The 22,484-nt window shown below is 39.8% G+C and overlaps 1 protein-coding gene across 2 annotated transcripts in view; it reads left to right on the top strand.

Annotated features, from left to right (window-relative positions):
• Slc25a21 (solute carrier family 25 member 21) overlaps nt 1-22,484 on the top strand; it is a 490,501-nt gene that overhangs the window by 264,417 nt on the left and 203,600 nt on the right. For both annotated transcript variants that reach the window (XM_021179180.3, XM_085830388.1), the window contains one exon: nt 7,798-7,846. In XM_021179180.3, the coding sequence (XP_021034839.1) occupies nt 7,798-7,846 (49 nt within the window). The remainder of the gene's footprint in view (nt 1-7,797; nt 7,847-22,484) is intronic.

Below are 22,484 nucleotides of genomic sequence, written 5' to 3'. Positions count from 1 at the left end.
AATTGTTTAACACTTTAAGATTTAAAAGTATGACACAAAATCAGTTAAGTAAATGGATGAAAGAGCATGAATATCAGAAAACAAACGTGGGGTCTGGGACTTAGTAGATTCTTTGGCATGACAGAAGGAAAGCAGAGGTTTATGGTGGACCTGGTAATGGAGGAGGGACTCCTGCTTGCTTGGTTCTCAGCACTGTTCTGAAGTTCTTTGAAATGGGGAGATATTTCCTGCTTAGTGAAATGCTAGCTACCAAGGCTCTTGGCATTAGCTCATCCTACTTAAAAAAAAAAAAAAGACATGAACTCGACATCTATTAGTAATAATTTTTCAGTTCAGCTTCTACTAATGGCACTTTATAGACAAAAAAACAAAAATCCCCAAATTCATCTGGAATCATAAAAGGCCCCATATAACCAAGAAAATTTGATATAAAAAGAATTAAAGTAGGCAACTTATTACCTATGATCGCTAACCTTGGTAGTCTGCTTGACCACATCTGGAATCAACTAAAACATGAGCTACTGGGCACGCCTGGGAGGAATTTTCTTGATCAGATCATTTGAAACGGAAAGACCCACTCTAAATCTCAGCCACACTTTCAGGTGACAGCCCAGATGAGTAGACATGGAAGGAAGCTTTGCTGTCCTCTCTTTCCCTGGCAAGTCGATCTATCCTGTTTCTGTGCTATTGCTTCACCAATATAAAGCCAGCTTCTTTAAATTATAACATAGATTGAAGACCAGTAGCTTCTAGGAATCCTCCAGTCCTCCAGTCCTTCAGGACTAGGTTAAGATTACAGAAACAAGAGCATTATAGACTGAGCAACTACTGGATTTGCAGGCTCTCTGATGTGAGACAGCCATAGCTGGACTGCCTGGACTGCATTCTGTAAGCCAATCTAATAAACCCCTTATATATAACATATATATATATATATATATACTCATACCCATCAGTTCTCTTTCCTTAAAGAACATGGACTCATATACTACCTGACTTTAAAATGTATTCCAAACCTGTAGTAACTAAAACACCATGGCATAGGCATAAAAGCTGACCAATGGAATAGGCCCAGGAGCCCATAAATAACCCTCCACATTAATAATGAGATAACTTTTGACAGAGGTGCCAAGAGTGTGCAATGCATGCACCTGTTTCTCCAGTAAAATGTGTTTCACTTGTAGATGGCCACACACAGAGAACAATGAAATGGGATTGGAGCAGTCTTTTGCATGAAATGGTGACTGCCATCACCAGCACTGTATGTTGAACATTGCTGGAAGACGAGATTTCAATAAGATTGCTAAGTGTGAAAGGTTATGAACCAGTAATTAACTTTAATTAACTCTTCCAATGATTTGCAATATATATATATATATATATATATATATATATATATATCACACCAGCTCCCATACAAACACAATCACCTAAAAGTAAAAGTTGCAAAGCAAGTATTATCATAGTTTATAAAACTATCATGAATTCATGAATTATATAGTATGGTAAATTCTTAAAATACCACACCCTGCATGCCACTGGAAAGGAAAGTGGTCACAGTGCGTCACTGCACAGTTCAGCTTCCACGTCAACATTAGTACAAGCGTGCGCTATGGAAAGGCACATGTTCCTATGTGTGTGTGCATGATTTACCAAAGTATAGCAAGCTAAATGCTATTTCAACATATTTAATTCACCTGAAATTGATTTCTATTGTAATATTATATAAGTGGAATATATTACCAAATTGTAGAAAACAAATAATGAAATGACCTAGTCAAAAATAAGTGGAATAAATTTGCAAAACTTTGCGATCCAAAGTATGTAAAAACATTATATCCTTAAATTCAAAATTATGACGGTAGCTCAAGGATCATTCAACATTGTTCTTTAATCAGTTGTGCTCAAGGCTTCTTTGGGGTGCTCAGTTTGTCTCTCTTGTCCCTTCACCCTGCTATAAAAAGGGTCACTGGAGCATGTTGTCATATAGCTCCAGAGTGAAGGCAGAGTGGGGTGGGAAGGAGTCATAGAATGGCTTCCGTTCTCTGTGCTTCAGGCTTACCAGGGTTAACATGACGGCTCAGACCATACCATCCATAGTCTGTCTGCTGATGCAGTGACACACTTGCTGTTACTCCCTTTATGTGGCCAGGTTCTAAAGGGAGGGGTTAAAAAGTGAGTCAACTGCTCTGTGGAGCACACATTGAAATGGTCTGGAAAGTAAGAGCAGTCCATTCCTCTCTGAAGAGTGATGACCTGGATGTGGCTTCTTGCTTCTAGCTCTGAGGAAAAGCCACATCGTCAAGTCATGAGATATCTATCTATCTATCTATGGTTCTTGGCACAGTAATTGAAAACAGTAAGAATTTCTTGGTAACACACACACACACACACACACACACACATCTTTTTTATAGAATATCCCAAATGCAAAGAATACACAAGATTAGTTAAAATTGCTTATGCTTTCTATTATTAGTCTTATAATTACTATAGCATACATCCTTGACAAGAGTCCACAATAATTTGGGGCAAAAATAAATTACTATATAATTATTATATAATTGATGCAAACCCAAAAACATTTAAATAGCAGCACCAGTCACTGAAACATGGCTTCATGAAGGTTGCCTTCCTCACTGTGATACTTCTGTGGTGACCTTTGAAGACCACCCACCCTTGGTTCTGTATCAGGATGGGCTTCAGCACCCACTACAGTATGTTTTACATACCCAGCTCTCAACAGTCACTTGCCAGTTCATTAGATACCTATTGGCTTGCACCCTGCCAACACTCACATACCAGCAGAGCATCTGTATATGCTCACTGTATTGCAATTCTCTATCCAAGTACCCAAGTACTTCATCCAATTCTGTTTTACAACTACTTCCCCATCCTTATCTGCTTATTTGTAGGAAGCTCGAACTAGTGAAATAAATATCTAATAAATAGCTGCCAGTTTACTTTATTTTGAAGACTGGTTAGCATAATCACATATGCACAGACTCCAATCAATATTGATTTACTTATTCAACAAATATTTACTGAGCTTATCGAGTGCCTGCCATTGTGCAAAGTGGTGAGGATGGGAAGATTAAGTGACAGATACATCATCTACCTGCAGGTAGCCTTCAGCAAGGAGACAGAATGCAATGCCAAGCAAGGTCAGGCTACTGTTGGAGACATAGCCAAAGACTCCATGGCAGACCTGAGTAGGTCTTCTGCAGCTCATCTTCAGTTTAAAGAAACTGGATTCTCTCTCTCTCTCTTTCTTTCTTTTTTCTAAAACATACAGAGGTAGACAACAGGAACTTGAAAAATGCCAGGAACAGCCTTGTATTATTTCTTTTACTGTTGGGTGCTATGCCCCTAAGTCACCTTGTACAAGACAGCTGTCTCAGCCCAAAATCTGTATTCTACAGCAGGCAGGAAGGGTGATGAGAAGAGCAGCAGAAGGGATGGAAATGGGGCTGGTGATCTCTGAGGGTGTGTGATTGATTGTCCCAGTAGATTCTCAGAAAAGATGAAAACTGGGAGAAACATTTATAGGAGGATACTAACCCTCCCTCAGTTATATTGGTTTAGGTGAAGACCAATAATTGAACCAGTTCAAAGAATGCGACATTGTTCTAGAAATACAAATTACAGGTTCAGAGATGTGATGGTTAATCTTGCTGGTCAGCTTGCCATACCTGGAAAGATAGAATACCAATGAAGAATTGCCTCAGTCAGATTGATCTGTGGGCACATGTGTTGGGCATTTTCTTCATTTTCTCATTCTGCTCATACATTTCAAGTTTAAATGCAAGCATGAAACATTCATCAAAAAATCTACAGAGCACTTCAGAAAATATTTCTTTTCTGTGATCATAGTTAGGAGTGTGAGGAGTCCTCTGTTAAGAGCAGGCCCATTCTCTCTTTGCATCTTCTGATTTTCTGTGAAGTCCTGTACAGTTGTATAGAGGTAATACCTTTATAGTGAGAAGCAAGCTTAGTGGTCACAAACACACCAAATTAACATTGAAATCCAATTAGAAACTTATCTGTTTTCCGTGTGTCTATTCCCTTTACAAAATAGTTCAGAAAAAAAACAAACAAGCTTGAACTTATTTAAAGGGAAAAACAATTCCTTTAAAAGAGTAATTTGCCAGCATTTGCCCTTGAAATGGGAACTTTTACTATTTCTAAAGTTCAAGTCAGAAAATGATTAACAACAACAACTTTACTTAGAGGTAAATCCCTCTTCCCCCAATATTAGTATAAAAGACAGCATTGAATCTGTCATTGCCAAATTATTAGTGAATGCACAGTTCAGATTTGCTGGACATTTTCTTCATTTTCAACTGATGGAGAAGAGCCCAGTGCAGTATGGGTGGTACCTTCTCAAGACAGGTGGACCTGGCCTATAAACACTTGCTGAGAAACCAATTGGAGCATGCCGGTAAGCAGCATTCCTCCAAGGTCTCTGCTTTGCTTTCAACTGCAGGAGTTCTTGCCTTAGCATCCTTCAAGGATGGACTGTAACCTGTAAGCTAAACATCTTCTTCACCAACATTGCCTCGGTTAGTGTTCTCTCAGAGAAAGCTAGGGCTAACCATGTCCTTCACAATCCACTGGGATTTCATTTAAATCATAAAGTAGTCACATCCATTAAGGTGTGGTGAATCTGCCAAGGGGAGAAAACAGTTAAAATAAAATTGAAAACAGTTAGAAAAGGCAAAATTTGCATTGCTTGTTTACACTGTTTCTTATTCACAAAACATCCTTACTGACTACTGATGCATTTAATAGTAATCCTTTTTGCTTGTCGTGATAAATCAATCATTTTAGGATTCTTACAAAAAGTATTTGGAAATAAATATTTTAGTTTATCTAGGTTCTTTTGCATTCCTTTTTCATTCTTTGTCTCTTTTTTCCTCCTTCCCTCCCTCCCTCCCTCCCTCCCTCCCTCCCTCCCTCCCTCCCTCCCTCCCTCCCTCCCTCCCTCCCTCCCTCCTTCCCTCCCTCCCTTTCTTCCTTCTCTCTCGCTCTTGTTCTTTCTTTCCTTTTTTCCTCTTTCTTTTCTTATGAAAGAGTGTCACTATGTAGGCCTAGCTAGCCTAGAACTCACATGTAGACTATGTTGGCCTCAAACCCACTAAGATGCACCTCACTCTGTTTCCCGAATGCTTGGGTTAAAGGGATGGAGCACCAAGCCCGGTTACTTTTTTTAATCTTTAATTGAACATTTAAATAACCCTGGACTTTGTTAAATAAACTGCCAACTCAGTTCTGTGCCTCCTCCTGTGTATCATTATTTGTTCTTACGTGTCTGTTCTCTTTGCTAGGCTTAGTCCTCAATACTGAACACACAGGAGGCAACCAATATGAAATTTCTGGGTGAATACATGGAACTTTGATGAAACCTGGAGATTAGAAAATAGCTTAACTACAAAATTATAACATATAGTCTATGGGAAAGTAGAACAATTTTTCAAATAAGAAAATGACTTTATATTTATGTAAACTTATTCCCCATGTAGTGCTATTAATTTTAATTGGTGGTTGGTGCTGTTGGTTATTTTAGTAAACATTTTGGGTGATACAACATATGGTGCTGTTTGGCATTATTTTTTCTTTCCTCTAATGTTGAGAAAGTAAGAGAGGCATTGTGTGCATTCTTTGGTAAGCAATCCTGCCGGTCTTGTTTGTAGAACCTGACTTAACTGATGACTGTGGTGGTCCTTGGCAGCCATGCTGTCTTGAAGGTTGAGTTTCCAGGGACAATTTTGTTCACTGGACTCTGGCTTTATGCTAATTAGCAAACCTCAATTTTGAAATGTATGTTAAATGGGCGTTTGTTGAATTTAAGAATAAGGGGGCACAGAGTTTTAGATCTTGAATTTATTCTGGACCACGTACTCTTTCCATTTACTGATAGGGAACTGATAACCTCATGGAAAATGACTGTTCCTTAGAGGAACCAGGGAAACAATTCTGGTTACTTCATTCTTCCAGATGAATGTAAAGTTCTAAGCGAGGATAATTGTATGGGAACATGACAAGATGCACCAGTGCTTTCTTGAGTGATTCAACTTTCTTAATAAAGATAAAGGCTTGCTCCAGAGGCTTGGTTGCTGTTCCTCAGAGCCCAGCCAGCCCTGCTTCTTTGTGTCTTTCTCTTCTTTGGGAAACCATGTTTGTTAAAAGCCCATGGTCCTAACCATTACCCACTAGGAGAACACATAGCTTCTTGCAGATGAAACTATAGAAAAGTTTTGTCTTCCAGAGAAACTGCTAGTTTATAAATTATCAGCTTATTAATGTATCCAACAGTAGGGGCTTAAGTAGTTTTACAGCTTAGCACCCATAAAACTAGCTGTAATATTTATAAGCATTACAGTAACAATAATCACATCAGTCAGTTCACTCGGCACTTCTGTGTAATGATGACCATTTAGCATATGTTATCATGGGCATGTACAGCTTAGTGCTGGTACGCATTGCCAGTCTCTGTATAAGTAAAGGTTATAAATATGAAGCTCATTTTCCCAGAGGCCACATAAAATTATAGTATTTGTAGGTAGCTTCTTATGCCACGTACATCTACCACATTTGCAAACTAAGTCAATTTGAGTTTGGCTGTGATTTAGATTCCCAACCCATCCCATATTTATACACAGGAATGTATTTATAGAGAGTTTATATGTATAGACATGTAAGAATTTATCTTTATTACCAAAGATCAATTAGTTAAGAAAGTATTGGTGCAGCTGGACAACTTGTTCTTACTCCACACATCCAGATTTGCTTAAGAATTTACATTCATCTGGAAATAAGAATCAGTCAGAATTCCCTGATACCTCTAGGGAGGAGTCATTTAACCCCGAGAGGCATTAGTTTTTTTGTTTTTGTTTTTGTTTGTTTGTTTAGTTTCTTATCAGAAACTGAACCAGGAATACAGCTCAGCGTGGTGGGGCCAAAGCCTGAAGAACTAGGTTGGATTACAACCGACATAGTGGAAAGAGAAAACTGGCTCTTGTAGATTGTTCTCTAACCTCCACATACACTCTATAATATTTGTGCCTGTAGGTACACGCGCACACACACACACACACACACACACACACACACACACACACACACGCACGCGCACACACTGAACAAAAGCTTTGCAATCTGTGGCAGCTTAGGAAAATTACTTAATCTCGCATACTCCAGCGTCAATCATCTTGTCTATAAGATTCTCATACACATTGTCAATTTGATATATTTCCTTTATTAAGCTAATGGTATCTAATACCTGCTTTATCAAGTAAGAGTCATAGTCATCTTTATTTTGTGGATGTTAGACCTAAGCCTTAGGTTGTGCCAAGTCAGTGGGAGATCTCTGACTCCTCCCCTTTCTTCCCGCTTCTCCTTAGACTTCCCTGCTCCTGGGTTGGGATACAGAATTTCTGTTTAATTATTTGTAATTTTGTGTGATTATGTGTTTCCCCACCTCCCTGCCAGAGTTAAAAGAAATACTTGATCACATCTTTATCCCATTGAAATAAATTATTTGATAACTAGCGACTTCTAGTAGCTGTTCTGTCCAGTGTTCTAAATTTTTTTTAATAACTGAAAATAGATTCTTCTATCATACAATGCATCCCGACCACAATTTCCCCTCCCTCCCTTCCTCCTTCCCAGCTCCCCACCACCCCCCTTCTCCCTGAGATCCATTCCACCTCCACCTAAAATCTTTGTTGTAATCTTAATTTTTAGGAATCACTAGGTGTCTGTGTGTTCATTGACATTTTCTTTATTATCTTTCAGGTCTTGTAGAAATTTGCCTGATGCATCCTCTCGATGTGGTGAAAACCAGGTAAGGTTTTGCATGAACAAGTTTTATTGACCTTGGCTGATAGCCAAGTTAAGATCTGTCAGAACACTAAATGCTAGAACTTGTCCCAGGCCGGTAGCTTCTCCCTATAATGGCATCTAAATTTGCTTTTCAAAGAAAGTACCACTTGACAGATAAAATGTGAACAGTGAGAAGCATCTTTGGTGAAAGGTCGTTGGAGGGTACACAGCGCTTTCTGCTGTCACAGGCCAGTTGGAAGGTATGATTTGTGATACACTGCTCCATGAGGCTAATTCATCAAATTGGTGTAAAAACTTAATGTTATCTAAAGAACGATGACAGCAGCTTTTCATTTGGCATTGTACATAATAGATTGATGTCTAATAGTCAGCATTTTTATTTCAGGTGAGCTTTGTAAATGACATCTAAAGAATTTATTCCTATAACTCTGTGCCAATGCAGAATGCTGCATTTCCATGAAGATGCTCTAGGAAGGAGAAAACCTAGGTCATTGTATTGAACCTATCTACCAGGAAGAAAAACAATATAAAAGGCAAAACCAAAAATAACAAAACTGTACAGTTTAATCTGACCACAGTAGAGGCAGGGATGGGGGGCACAGAAGTCTTTAATTTTTTTTTTTTGACTTGTAATATGTCATTTCCCCTTTACTTTCTCCCTCCAAACTCTTCCATATATACATTCCTCATGTGTTCACTTTCAAATTCAGGGACTCTTTTTTCTTTTATTATTATTGGTCATCCCCCACCCCCGCATAATGTCACTTGTGTTTATGTTTTGAATAACCAATTGGTAAACTTTTTTCTGGGGGAGGAAATTTTTATAAGTTTATAAGTTTAAAATCTGGCTAAATTATTCATTCACCTTTTTTTTTGAAATGACAAGATTTTAGTGTATAATAAATATTTCCCTATATTTGCATCATATAAAACCTAAGTGATAGGGCTAAGCCCCTGATAAAACCCTGTTCAAGTGGGAGGTTTATTGGGGTAGGTGATACCGAGGCAGCCTCTGTGAGAAAGGAAAGCAGAGAGTTGGGGCAGGGAGAATGTAATTTTTATTGGGACACTGGCATATGTGCAGGACATGCAACAGGAGTGACAGTGTCACCTCTTAGGCAACTAGAGCTGACAAGTCTAGTCGCTGGATCCCTAGAAAGCTGGCTGTAAAGATGTCTGATTGTTGTGGGGTCACATTTAGCTGTCCATGGACGTGCCTGATTGCTAACGCTAAGAACAACACCAGCTTATGTTGTAGCCTCCTAGCAAATGTTACAACACTAATTCTGTGGTTGAACAAATCATTGCTTCCTTGGTTAGGAATTACTTGGTGAGTCAGATTGGTCATTTGATGGATATTATATTTAATTTACCTAAAGATGCCTCTTAATTTAAATTTTCTTAACTCTTTTTTCTTAGATATATTCTTTATTACATTTCAAATGTTATCCTCTTCCCTGGTTTCCCCTCCGAAAACCCACTATCCCATTTCCCCTCCCCCTACTCCTCAACCCACACACTCCTGCTTCCTGTCCCTGGCATTCCCCTATATTGGGGCATAGAACCTTCACAGGACCAAGGGCCTCTCCTCCCATTGATGACTGACGAGGTCATCCTTTGCTACATATACAGCTGGAGACACACGAGTCCCACCATGTGTTTTCTTTTGTTGGTAGTAATACCAGGGAACTCTGGTATTACTGGTTAGTTCATAATGTTGTTCCTCCTATGGAGCTGCAAACCCCTTCAGCTCATTGAGTCCTTTCTCCAGCTCCTTCATTGGGGATCCTGTTCTTAGTCCAGTGGATGGCTGTGAGCATCCACTTCTGTATTTGTCAGGCACTGGCAGAGCCTCTTAGGAGACAGCTATATCAGGCTCCTGTCAGCAAGCTCTTGTTGGCATCCACAATAGTGTCTGGGTTTGGTGGTTGTATAAGGGATGGATTGATTTAATGAATGTGTATGTGTGTAAATGTGTGTGTGCGTGTGCTTGTCATGTGCATTCCATGGCACACTCTTTAGACACAGTTATTGGACTCAGTGAACAACTTATGGGATTGAGTTCTCTTTCCACTCTGTCAAGTCCATAAATCAGAGTCATGTCATCAGCCCTGGTAACAAGTGTCCTCACTCACTGAGCCATCTGGCCAGACTTTAAGAGTGGTTGATGATGAAAACAGGAGAAAGTGATTTTTACATGAAAATAATATCAGAGATTAACCAAAAGCCATTTAGTTCCCATATGTTGGGAAGCTAGGAAGTTCAAGATCAAGGTTGGGACCCTCTCCATTCTTACTGCAAGCCCTCTTTTCCAGTTCGAAAACATGGCACTCTCGGGCAGAGAAGCTCTGTAGTCTCTTATTTTCCTTGTGTAGTCCTTGATTCTGTCACGGTGACTCCATGCGAACCTATCACCTCCCAGAGTCAGCGTTTAGATGTTACTACATTGGTGGTTTGAGTTTGGGCAGAATGCAAACAATCAATAGCTTCAAGATATTAAATGAGAACAAATCACAGATTATACCCAAATGAGGGACATTGACCTCTACACCATCTCCTGGGGGGGGGGGGGTTGAAAGAGAAAGCAAAACCTACTGATATTTTCCCCTTAGATTCCTCTAACCATCTATGAAGCACCAAGATGTTACTGCTAGTCTTGCTGAGTATAGATTTTCTTTTTATAAAGCAGAGTTTCCTTAAGCTTAGAGAAATAAGAACAATCTAATTAATGCATGACACTAAAATTATGATCATTCCATCATTCCTACGGTCTTCAATCATCCACTCAACAGTGAATGCTCAGTATCATACTGCAGGTTCCAGGATAAACATACTTTTAAGAGTCTCCAATTCTATGAAGAGTCTCATCGACATAAACCTCAAGAGTTACCACGTTTCCTTTGGCTGGATTTGAATTATACATTGCTTGAAATACATTTACCAAGTGACTTGTGCCTTACATGTTCTTTGCCATATATCAATATTCTTATAAAAATAACAATTATTAATTGGGATTGGTTACGTTCCATTGCTTATCTTGAAGAGAGAAGGATAGCACCACCATTGCAGGTGTCCCAAAAGAGTTGAATGATAAATGACAGTTTACCTGTGTGATAGCAGAAGTTATACCGAATGAACACCCTATTTACAGCCTAAGCTTAATAATATATGTAGAACTTCTTTTGCAAGTGAAATGGACTATGTGAGACTTATAGGACTTAACCACTCAGCTACTAACAACATAGCCAATGGGCAGAAACAGATAAAATTGCTGGGCTCTTCACTGTTATGGTCTGTAAGAGATGAGTTCCTTTCTTAAAGTGTAAGACATGACTTAAAGTGTTTTGGGAATTAAAAATTAGAAAGGAAAATTTGTAAAACACATGAAACTCAAGAAGAACAAAGACCAAAGTGTGGACACTTTTCCCCTTCATAGAATTGGGAACAAAACACCCATGGAAAGAGTTACAGAGACAAAGTTTGGAGCTGAGACGAAAGGATGGACCATCTAGAGACTGCCATATCCAGGGATCCATCCCATAATCAACTCCCAAACGCTGACACCATTGCATACACTAGCAAGATTTTGCTGAAAGGACCCAAAGATAGCTGTCTCTTGTGAGACTATGCAGGGGCCTAGCAAACACATAAGTGGATGCTCACAGTCAGCTATTGGATGGAGCACAGGGCCCCCAATGGAGGAGCTAGAGAGAGTACCTAAAGGAGCTAAAGGGGTCTGCAACCCTATAGGTGGAACAACAATATGAACTAACCAGTAACCCCCCCTTCCCCTGGAGCTCGTGTCTCTAGCTGCATATGTATCAGAAGATGGCCTGGTCAGCCATCATTGGAAAGAGAGGCCCATTGGTCTTGCAAACTTTATATGCCTAAGTACAGGGGAATGCCAGGGCCAAGAAGTGAGAGGGGGTGAGTGGGGGGGGGCATGGGGGACTTTTGGGATAGCATTGGAAATGTAAATGAAGAAAATATCTAATTAAAAAAAGGAAAGAAAAAATTAGAAAATTGGAACACTACATAGAAACCTCGTGAATGCATGTGGTTTGTGCATGAAGACTCTCAAAGTTATCTTTTGGAAACATTTACTGACAACGTTTTCAGTTAGAATGCCTTCTTTTTATTTTCAACTTGAGGAAAGGTTTTATTTGGCTTATGTTTCTATATTGCAGTCCATCATTGGATGAAGGATAGGAAATGAAACAGGTCAGGAACTGGGAAGCAGGAGTTGATGCAGGTGCCATGGAGGTGTGTGCTTTCTGACTTTCTAATCATGGCTTGTTCTGTTAACTTTCGTAAAGAACAGAGGCTTAGGGAAAACACCAACCATAATGGACAGGCCCTCCCCCTTCAATCTCTAGTCACAAAAATGTCCTGCAGCCAGATATTACGAATGCATTTTCTCAATTGAGGTTCTCTCCTTTCAGATAACTCTATTTTGTGTCAATTAATGTAAAAGTAGTTAGCAAAGAACCATTTGAGTTTGATGGCAATTGACCTATTTGATAGGCCTATTGGAAACCAAACGTGTATCTTTTTGAATATATAAAACACATGCCTAAATATAGATGTTTCAGTAATTTGGAGCTAATTCAAGTTACCTCCATGTTACCTTAAGTTGGATATTATGAAAACTATACTTCTTGAGTTAAGGATAGAATAGGAAGATTTCCATCTTCCATCTCTGTAGCTCTCCTGAATTAGTTTGGAAGTGAGACACAACATTAATTTTTTTCTCAACAGCATGGCAAATAAACACAGGAAAATAATTTACTGGTGTTGTTGAAAGGCAAGCTGAAGCCAGCTGTGATATTTAGTCTAATTCTGACTGTGGATAGTTTCTTTTTTTTTTTATTATGAGAAATACAATGTTTAATAAACAGGCTTTAAAAGTACAATTACTAAAAAGAGATAAAAGCAAAATCCAACCATGAAAACCAAACAAGAACATATAACTTCAGCAAAACCTAAAAAAACCTGAAGTTGTTGGGTCTTATGGTTGCTGGTCTGCTCCTGTTCGTCTTTACCATTCAGGTTCAAGTCAACCAAATATTTCTCAGTGAGAGCACAGTCAATTTGTACTTCCTCGATCTCTCGCTTCAGTGTGTCGGACATCTTAGTAAGATTCTTCTCCATCATGAGCCAGCTATGTAGGTTTCTGGAAACACCCTCTGCATAGTAAGATCCTGCAGCCTCCTCTTATCATTCTTTTTTTTTTTTTTTAAGATTACTGTATTTCTTTTCTCTAGTAGAAGCACAGAGATCTAACCATGAGGTACTCTTGCTACAACAGTCAGTAACTGAACCTAGGCAAACTTCAACTTTCTTTTTTTTTTTTTTTAGGTATTTTCCTCATTTACATTTCCAATGCTATCCCAAAAGTCCCCCATACCCACCCCACCCCCCACCAAACTTCGACTTTTAATCTAACCTAGGAGGTTATAGGAAGTAAAGGATTTGGAGGATTACATTATATCTTTATTTTAAATTATGTGTTATTCCCTCAGGTTAAATTCAGATATAACAAGTTCTTAGTTAATAAGAGTGGCAGCTTCAAAATGTGTACTGATCATTCATTCTCTGGTGGCATTTGTATAAGGGTCTTTCACCAATTAAAAAACTTCCAAAAGGTTTATTTTAGCATGATTTTTTTTTTTCACCACAGTGTGGCCACATTTCCTGATCGTGATTATATAAAAAAATTGATATCAACAAAAAAACAGGTGAAAATCATCATCCAGGTACTAAAATAAACAAATTAATTATACATAGAATGACTATTTATATTGGGAATTTAAAAACCATCAACTAAGATATATTCACAACCAGATGCATGCGGCATTCGGAATGTTTCAACAGGATAAAGTCTGACGTCAATCCACTAGAACCAGTTTGGACAACCTAAAGTACTCATTCTTTATAATGAGTTCTCCAAGGCAATTCATACTACAGCACGAAACAGTTTGAAATTGGAATACATTCATACCAAGGGACACAGAATTATTTACAGAGAGGAAAAATATTTTCGAATAATAGGAAAGAGGTGTTTATCATCCTCTGTTCTTCATTCAGTCAAGGAAAGGATGAGACACAGTGGAAGTCAGAAAGGAAAGACCAGGTTCTGTAAAGTAAACCCTTTTATCCGACTTTCCTCCGGCACATGAGATATCACAGGCAGGAAGTAAGCCATATCCACAGGTCAAGATTAACCAGTGCATCAATCTTCAAGCCAGAATACCTAAGGGAAATGGAGAAATGCTGAGAACAATGTAGGCATGAGCCCTTCTGCCCAGTGCCTGTAACAATGCAGAGGTCGCTCCCCATAGAGAACACACCATTACAGCGCAGCCCGCCACAACAGCCAGCATTCAGTGGCCTCCAGTCTCATTTCCTAAGTTAGTCTCATTCACTTTTTGATTCATCAAAACAATAAGTGTTCATTGTATCAAATTTAAATAATGCTCTTGTGTCAGCCAAGACAGGTTAGGTTCTAACAGGCCTGAATTACAGGAGATTCCAGCACAGAATCTTTTTCTAATCCCCACCTCATGTCCAATATGAACAGATGCCATAGTCCATTTCAGCTGCTGTAATTAAATACCATAAACTGAATTCTTGTAATCAAAAGAAAATGTCCAGTTATGGGACCTGGCTTCTACAAGTTTCTTTTCTCTACAGGTTTCATAGCTGTCCTCTGGAGGAGGCCTCTTTCCTCATTCACAGACAGCATCTTTTCATTTGGTTCTCATATAGCAGAAGAAGAAAGATACCACCTGGAGTCACTGTTATAGGGACACTAACCCTATTCACTAGGGCCTCCAACTACTCACTTCCCAGGATCCACCACTTCACACCTTGGAGAAGTCAGGATTTACACACATGGATTTGGGAGATGGAACCCATTTAGAACGAAATAATGGTGCACGATGCTTGCTTAAGTCATTCAGGCTGGCGGAACCTCCACTTCACTGTGCTTTCCATTGTACATGGCAGAAAGTGGAGAGCCCTATGGTCTCTTTCTGCTGAGAATTATGATTCATATCTACTCATTTGACCATACGTAGCCAACCAGCAGTAGAAGTACGATCATCCTATTTGATTGGGAGGATGAAGGTATCAAGATGCTGTAGACACTCAGGTCCATTCCTAGCTGTATGCAAAGAAACATCACCAACTTACACTTACTAGTTCCCCTTTTAGACGTGAAAACATGATGGCTTTAGCTGCTTCTTTTAAAATCCACTCCCACATTTCTAAATGTTCTGCTCATCCTGACATTGGTTTCAATCATGCTTTTGCCCTAGTTCATGTCCTGTGTGGAATCTCCAAAGATAACCTTTGGAAACAGAGTCTCTGTGGATATAATTAGCCCTGGAGAAGTTATATTAGAGTTGGGGAGGCTATAAATTCAATATACTTCCTATCCTTACAAGAAGAGACTCAGATAGAGAGAGAGAGAGAGGGGGAGAGGAGTGAGTGGGGGAAGGAGGTTTGGAGGGAGACCGGGGGGGAGAGAAGTCACATCCAATGAAGGTGGTCATTGGAATTATGCACCTGCATGCCAGTGCAAGTGTTGCTTCACCAGTAACTTACAGAGACAGAGATGGTAGAATAGAAGAGATTTAGGAACTAATTCAGGATGCTGCCCTATGTTATCATTTTTAAATATTACTCATGATACGTATACCCTTCACCCTCCATGGTAAAAATGCACTCAATTAATATCACTTATTGTCTGTTTCATTGTTTGTCAATGCAGTTGTTTATAGCCAAGCCAAGGGATGATCAATGACCCGATCTCCTGCAGTTGGTTTCTTTTCCTTTTCATTCCTCAGCCTCTGCATGGTTGTTGCCAATTCTTATTTCTCCCAAGATGCTTCTTTAAGTTTCTTCCCCGTTCAATCTTCAGAGAGTAAGCCGCTAGGTCTTCAGTTAAGTGAGCAAGGAGACATTTATAGACTTCCCAAAAGTTCATTTTCCCCCAATTACATTTAAATGCCATCCATGGTATCGGATTTTCCAATATTTTCCAAAGGGCTTCGAATGCCCTTTGCTGATGGCTCCCTCCTTGAGTACTTTGGGTGTAGCTCTCTCTGCTCTGCTCATGCTGACCTCCATCCAATTCCTCTTTTCATTTCTGTTGTACAAAAGTGTGTTGACATCACACAGCTATAGCTATTTCTTGCTGTCCTCTTTGTTCTTATGAGTTTATACTTATTTTGTAATTCCCCTACTAACTATATTTATTAGTCAGAGCCAAAGCAGGAGAATCCACCCACTCTGAGCATTCAAAACAAAGGGAATTTAATGCAAGGAATTAGTTACTCAGATGCTAGACCTGTGTAGGATCCAACAAAAGTCTGTGAGGCAACCCAGAGATTAACAGTAGAGCCACAACCCCAGATTGGCTAAACAAAGCAAAGAGGTGTTACCATCATCCCGGTAATTATGGATGGAGCCTCAGAAGAGAAAGAGCCACCAACACATCCTCTACCTGAGGCCAACAGGAACAAGGCCAGGGCTCTGGGTTCTTTCTTCTTACCACCTTCAGCTTCCCACCACCACTGTACCATCTTGTTGAGTCATGGTATCCTGGGAGGTACTGAAGCTTTGCAGTGATCATTCCTTCTACATTAGAACAGGAAGAAAAATCAAGAGATAGATCTAAACAAATAGAACCAGAATTTGTACACTGTCACTTTTTAAGCTTTCTTTAATTTATAATTTTCTCTATATGATATTATTGCCACTCCAAATCCTCCAAGGTCCTTCCTACCCACCCCCATCCATCTTTATAGTCTTTCTCTCTGTCTCTTTAAAAAAGCAAGAAAGAAAACAAACAAACAAAAAAAAAAAACAAAGGAAGAAAGAAAGAGGAAATCAACATAAACAAAAAGACAAAAACACCAAGCCAAACAAAAACTACATACAAAAACATGAAGTCTGTTTTGTGTTGGCCAATTACTGCTGGGCATGGAGTCTGCCCTAAAGTGTGGCTGATATACCCAGTGACACTCTACTGGGAAAAAATGTTTTGTTTTCCCTTTCTTGGAAGGTGTCAATTGTAAATACTTTCTTTGTCAGGGGTAGACTTTGGGTCTACTTCCCATTCCCCTTGCTGGGACTTCGTATGTTTTGAATTTGTGTTGATCTGATGGTGTTAAGACCCTACTGGAGCTTCAGCTTACTTATGTCATTAAACCTGCAGAAATCAAGCTAGTGTGCAACTAAAAGCACCCATGGTGCTGAAAGTGCGCGACTAAAAGCTCCATTCCTACTAACACCCATGGTGCTGGGCGTTACATTGCGTCCCTCCAAAGAAAAGAAATAATCACCATATCACCCAGCTACAAACCCTGTGACCTGCATCAGCGACCCACATACAAGATATGCAAGATTTGTGTCATGGTGCAATCATGAAACAAATGTTATGGGTGTGACCCATAACAATCACTTCTTGTTTGAACTTAAGGTACTTGTTGATACAGAACCCATTCTTGACACTGTTAAAATGATCAAGGGTCCCTTAGGGAAAATCTATTACCATTATTCTCATAAAGGAACATATCAATAAAATGACTGATAGTGACATATTGCTTTATCCATAGACCAGACTATTGCTCAACCCTCATAAGAGAAGCATATTCTTAGAGAAGATGGTGATTTTTTCCTTCTTTTTTAAATATTAGATATTTTCTTTACATTTCAAATGTTTCCCCTTTCCTTGTTTCCCTTTAGAAAGCCCCCTATCCTCTTCCCCTTCCCCCTGCTCACCAACCCACCCACTCCTACTTCCTGGCCCTGGCATTCCCCTACACTGGGGCATGGAGCTGAGAAGACGGTGATTAACACAGAGACCCACAGCTAGACAATGTACAGAGAGAGAAACTCTAGGACTCTCAGCCTTAAATGGATTGTCTTCAAACTCCCCCCTTTAAGGCTCAGGCATCTATATGGAAATGAGTAGAAAGAGTGTAAGAACCCGAGTGGTTGATGACTCTAAAGAAACAATGTCATCCAAACACAAGACTCATACACATGTGCACATAGAGACAGCATGTAAAAGATCTGCACAGGTTCATTTTAGTAAGCTTCGAAAAATGCAAAAATAAGCATGCATTTCCAACCAATCATATTGAACCAAAACTTATGTTACATCTAAAAAGATGATATTTTATAACCCCACCGAGAGGGTCAGGCATTGTACTGCTTCCTTTATATAGGAAACAACTTGTTCTGCTTAAGGTAAGTATGGCTTCAGGTATAGAAAGACCATCGTGGTCAGAGGCTATCCAAATGACCACAGGTTTGTTTGAGGTGTTCCCACTGAAATTTAGCAAAGAATATTTACTGAGGTAATGAACACATTACAGGTGCATCGAGTCAAGGTCTCTTTTGAAATTCTCTCTAGAGATTGGCCTTTATAGTGACTTATAATTTTGTTTCTACTCCAATAACCTCTGCATAATTGTGTTTAAAGTCTTTCACTAAGACTCTGACTACAAATAGTAGAAAAATCTATTTCTTCACTTGGAAGACTAGAAAAATCAAAGGTCCACAGTTTTCTATTCTCCTGGGTTTAAGGTAGATAGTCCATAATAGTTCTTTTTCCTGTATCCATTCAGATTTCCTTTTTTCTGAGCAGGTTTCATTATGGGCCGGTGCTTTCACAGGGTGAGAGCCTCATTGGCTCCCTGCTGCTTCCTGCTCAAGTACTCTTTCTGCTCTAGAGCAAGGTTGTCTGGGTTTGAATCCTGACTCCTTTACTCATCACTTGTTTGGTTTCCTTAAGTTAAGGAGCTTGACTGAGCCTCAGTTTCCTCTAATTGGAAGCAAGAATAGCATCCACATCATCCTGGAAATAATTGAGCCACACACAAAAGGCACACACATGGGCTTGGACACACGGAGTAGCACATACACACACACACACACACACACACACACACACACACACACACACACACACAAAGTATTGTGTTTGCTTCTAGGTTAGCAAAGAAAGGGGAAATGTGAAGAAAAATGGAGTTTTTAAGGTAGCCAGGGAAACATATGGCAATATACAAAGTATAGGAGAGGGGAAACGTTTAATATGGAGTCAAGTGGTTTCAAGTTCCAAGCCGGAAAAAAGCGTGTTATATGAGCACTCCATTTAAACCCTTCCACAGAAGGTGTTTGCAAGCAGAGAAGTCTCCTGGGTCTGAGGGCAGGAGAGCATTGGTTTAGTGCTTATGTTCCTACTGACGTCATTCCACACATTCCACACATCATCTTAGCTGCGTGCTGACATTATTACATATCCCCAAAGACTATCACAGTACCTGACCTCCAGGAGGTGTCCAGTGAGTGCTGTTAGATGAAAGAATAAAATAGTATTCATTAATAATCAGAAATCGCAATGCCAGCTATGTAACCATTCTGGACTATGTAGAAAGTTAGTAACAGGCAGATGTATTATCTTTGTTGAGAAATGTAAGATTTCATGGAAGAGCCAGAAAATAGAAGTCTATTGAAATAGAGGGAGTGGCATGGTAGTCAGGAACATTTCAAGCCTGTGGTAGAGTTGCAGACATTAACATGGGGGTAAGGAGGTTTCTTTTGGGAGTGTTCAGATGAGAAGTAGGTGAACTAAGTCAGGAGAGAGGACAGAGGTGCTGGAGTTGCATAAGAAACGAGCTCTGCGATGTGAGGCCAAATGTGAAACTTCATCCCAATCAGAGCCAGAATATGGACATAAACTGCAGGACTCATTCATGACTTGTATGTTTTCTAAGATCCACATTTGAAGAAAATAAACAAAAGAGGGTAAAATTAACATTAATAACATAGCTTACCAAACCTATGTTTAAAATATTGCCTTAAAAACGTACCAATAGAATGAAATGATTTCCAATCCATTTCTACACTAGGTCATTAAATCTGGAACCCATTTCACATGTAGATTCACATCTTAGTACAGATTAGCTAGCTTGCAATAGCCACATGGGGCTATGGCTCCTGGATTCCATAGCACAGGCAATTCTATAGCATGCTTTGGGATGAGGTGCTATGGGAAGAAGAAGTCCTTTTGTGGTGATAAGGACAACTGTTCACTGATTCCCTCATAAGAGCATCCTCTCTTAGAATGGGCTGACAATGGCCCACAAGTAGGATTCCAGTTTGCATCGGGGTAGGGGAGGAGTAAACTGCATATATATTTGTAGGTTTGTGTCCCAGTTCTGTAAAGAATCTCCTTTCTAAAAAGTGTTAATCATCTCACTCATCCGTGGCCTTGTTCATTTCATTTATCTGAATGCTGTCCTCAAAGTGTGCAGAGGTGGAAGGGGAAAGCTCACCTTGTAGACCAGGTTCTCCGGTTTGCGAGTTAATATGGAAATATATGTTTCTAGAGCCAGAAATGATGAATTTTTGTCCTACTGAGTGGAGTCGTGGGGGCAAAGCTAAGCACCAGGGGAGAGAAGAGCAACAGCAGCTACTGCTCCAGGAAGAAGATAAATAAAAGTCTCTGGTGGTTAAGCATGACTGAGGGACAGAAGCCTGTCACAAACTTTATTAAGGATGAAATCTGAGGACAGGCAGTACTGAGCTTTGTGGGGAGTTCAACAGAGACCAAGGCGCCAGGACTGGGAACATCCACAGCCCCATTGACCAGAGAGGAAGCAGACATAGAAATGGCTTTTAAAGTGAGCATTTCAGAGGTTGGAGAGGGGCCACTGAGAAGCCACTGCAGCCAACAGAACAGAGGGTGGAAAGGAGGAACGCATCTCTTTCAGTACATTGTTTTGTTTTTATGCTAAGGAATCCTTTTAAAATAAGAGCCTTGGGGGAGTTAAGATGGGGTATCCAGTAGCACCACCACACCCTAAATCATAAACAAGCATCCGGGGAGGTGATTTTCAGGTGTTAGTGACTGGCTAAGGTTATAAAGCAGCGACTGTACACTCAAGGCTAGGCCATGGTTATGGCTGACTTGCCACTATAGATAGACAACTGGGGTTAGATCACGATTGTGGCTTCTTCCTAACCATGGGAATTAAGTGTCTAAAGCACAAGGAGTAGATCCACATTTGCTTAAAGTGTATTTTTATTGAGACTCTGTCATGTAGCTAGGACGATCCGTGGCCTGTGTAATGGTATGAAGAGGTGACAGTAGCCTGTCCATATGACTTGGGTTTGGAAGTTGTTACCATAGTAGGATGCTGTGGTTTGGATCTGTAATGTCCCACAGAAGCTGGTACTGCTATTTGGAGGGGATGGAAAGGTTGGAAGCTGGGTCTTTTTGGAGAACATTCACTGGTGTTGTCCCTTTGAAAAGAATCTGATAGCCTCTACTCTCCCCAGACAGGTCACTCTCACAGCCCGAGTACAGCTTTACTATATGCCCCCTTCCATCATGACAGCCTTGTCCCAAAGTGACAGGGCCAATGTACTAAAGTCTCAGAAGCAAAAAAAAAAAAAAAAACAAAAAAACAAAAAAAAACCCAATATCAATCTTTTCTTCATCTTTAAATGGTTTCTTTCTCATATTTTGTCCAATCAAGGAAGGCTAACACATGTAATTCCCCTGGGACTGCTTTTATTTAGCCAAAATAGTTTTAATGTTTCCCATGTCAAAGCAAGAAGATATTAGATTATGGGGAGCCTTGTAACTGTATTGACTATACCATCAATAAATATTTGTTAACAGTCAAACTTAAAAGGTACAGAAGATGGAAGTGCAGATAGTTGGAAGGAATAAATGTGCATTCCTTGGCACACCATACAGCTACTTTGAATGTATGTTAAGTAAATACATGCTTTCTAAAATAGCATTTGTGCTATTAGGGAGGTGGCTCAGTGGACAGAGCTCTTGTTACAAGTGTGAAGTATAGAGTTTTGATCTCCAGAACCCATGTTAAAGCTAAAAAAGTGAGCTTTCTTAAGGAAGCTAAGGTCTCCTGTCATCCTCGATCTTGGGAAGTATAGACAGGTTACCAAACCAGACAAGATGTCTAGCTAGATTAGCTGGAATTGGTGAGCACTTGGTTCAAGGAGAAACCCTGCATCAAGTGGAGAGAGATTGAGGAAGACAGGCAACATCAACTTTGTGTCTTCATGTTCATGAGGGCTCGTGTGCACACACACACCTTCCCAAGCACCTGCATGCATATTTATCCCACACATACACACCTCACATACAACTCAAACATACCTACAAATATACAGGCCACCCCCAAAATGTCATTTGTCCCCAAGCAAGAGTGTTATTTCAAATTCATCCTTATCTATGAATTCACACACAAAAAAACTTTAAAATATCTCACAGTTTTACAGGGAGTAATATGACCTAAGAATGACCCTGAAACTAAAAATATATATAATCTTATTTTACACATCGTTACAGAATACTGCATGTCTACATTCCCAGTTTGTATATCTCTCTGGAGCAAGGCAATGGATTTGGGGTTGATAGACCATGAAAAGTTGTCATTAAAATGATGTCTGGGATTTTCCCTTTGACAGCATCCCCCCTTCTTTAGGACAGCATGAGCTTTATCCAAGTTCCAGTAAGCTCAGAAGGAGGCACAAGGAAGTCTTGGCACTCTACTTTCCTTGCACTTTAGTGGTCCTGCTGAGCATATAAA

This window comes from Mus caroli, unplaced genomic scaffold, assembly GCF_978045245.1.
Source record: "Mus caroli unplaced genomic scaffold, Mus_caroli_1 scaffold_14, whole genome shotgun sequence".
In the NCBI taxonomy this organism is placed as follows: Eukaryota; Metazoa; Chordata; class Mammalia; order Rodentia; family Muridae; genus Mus; species Mus caroli.
This window is presented reverse-complemented; position numbering and strand designations above follow the sequence as displayed.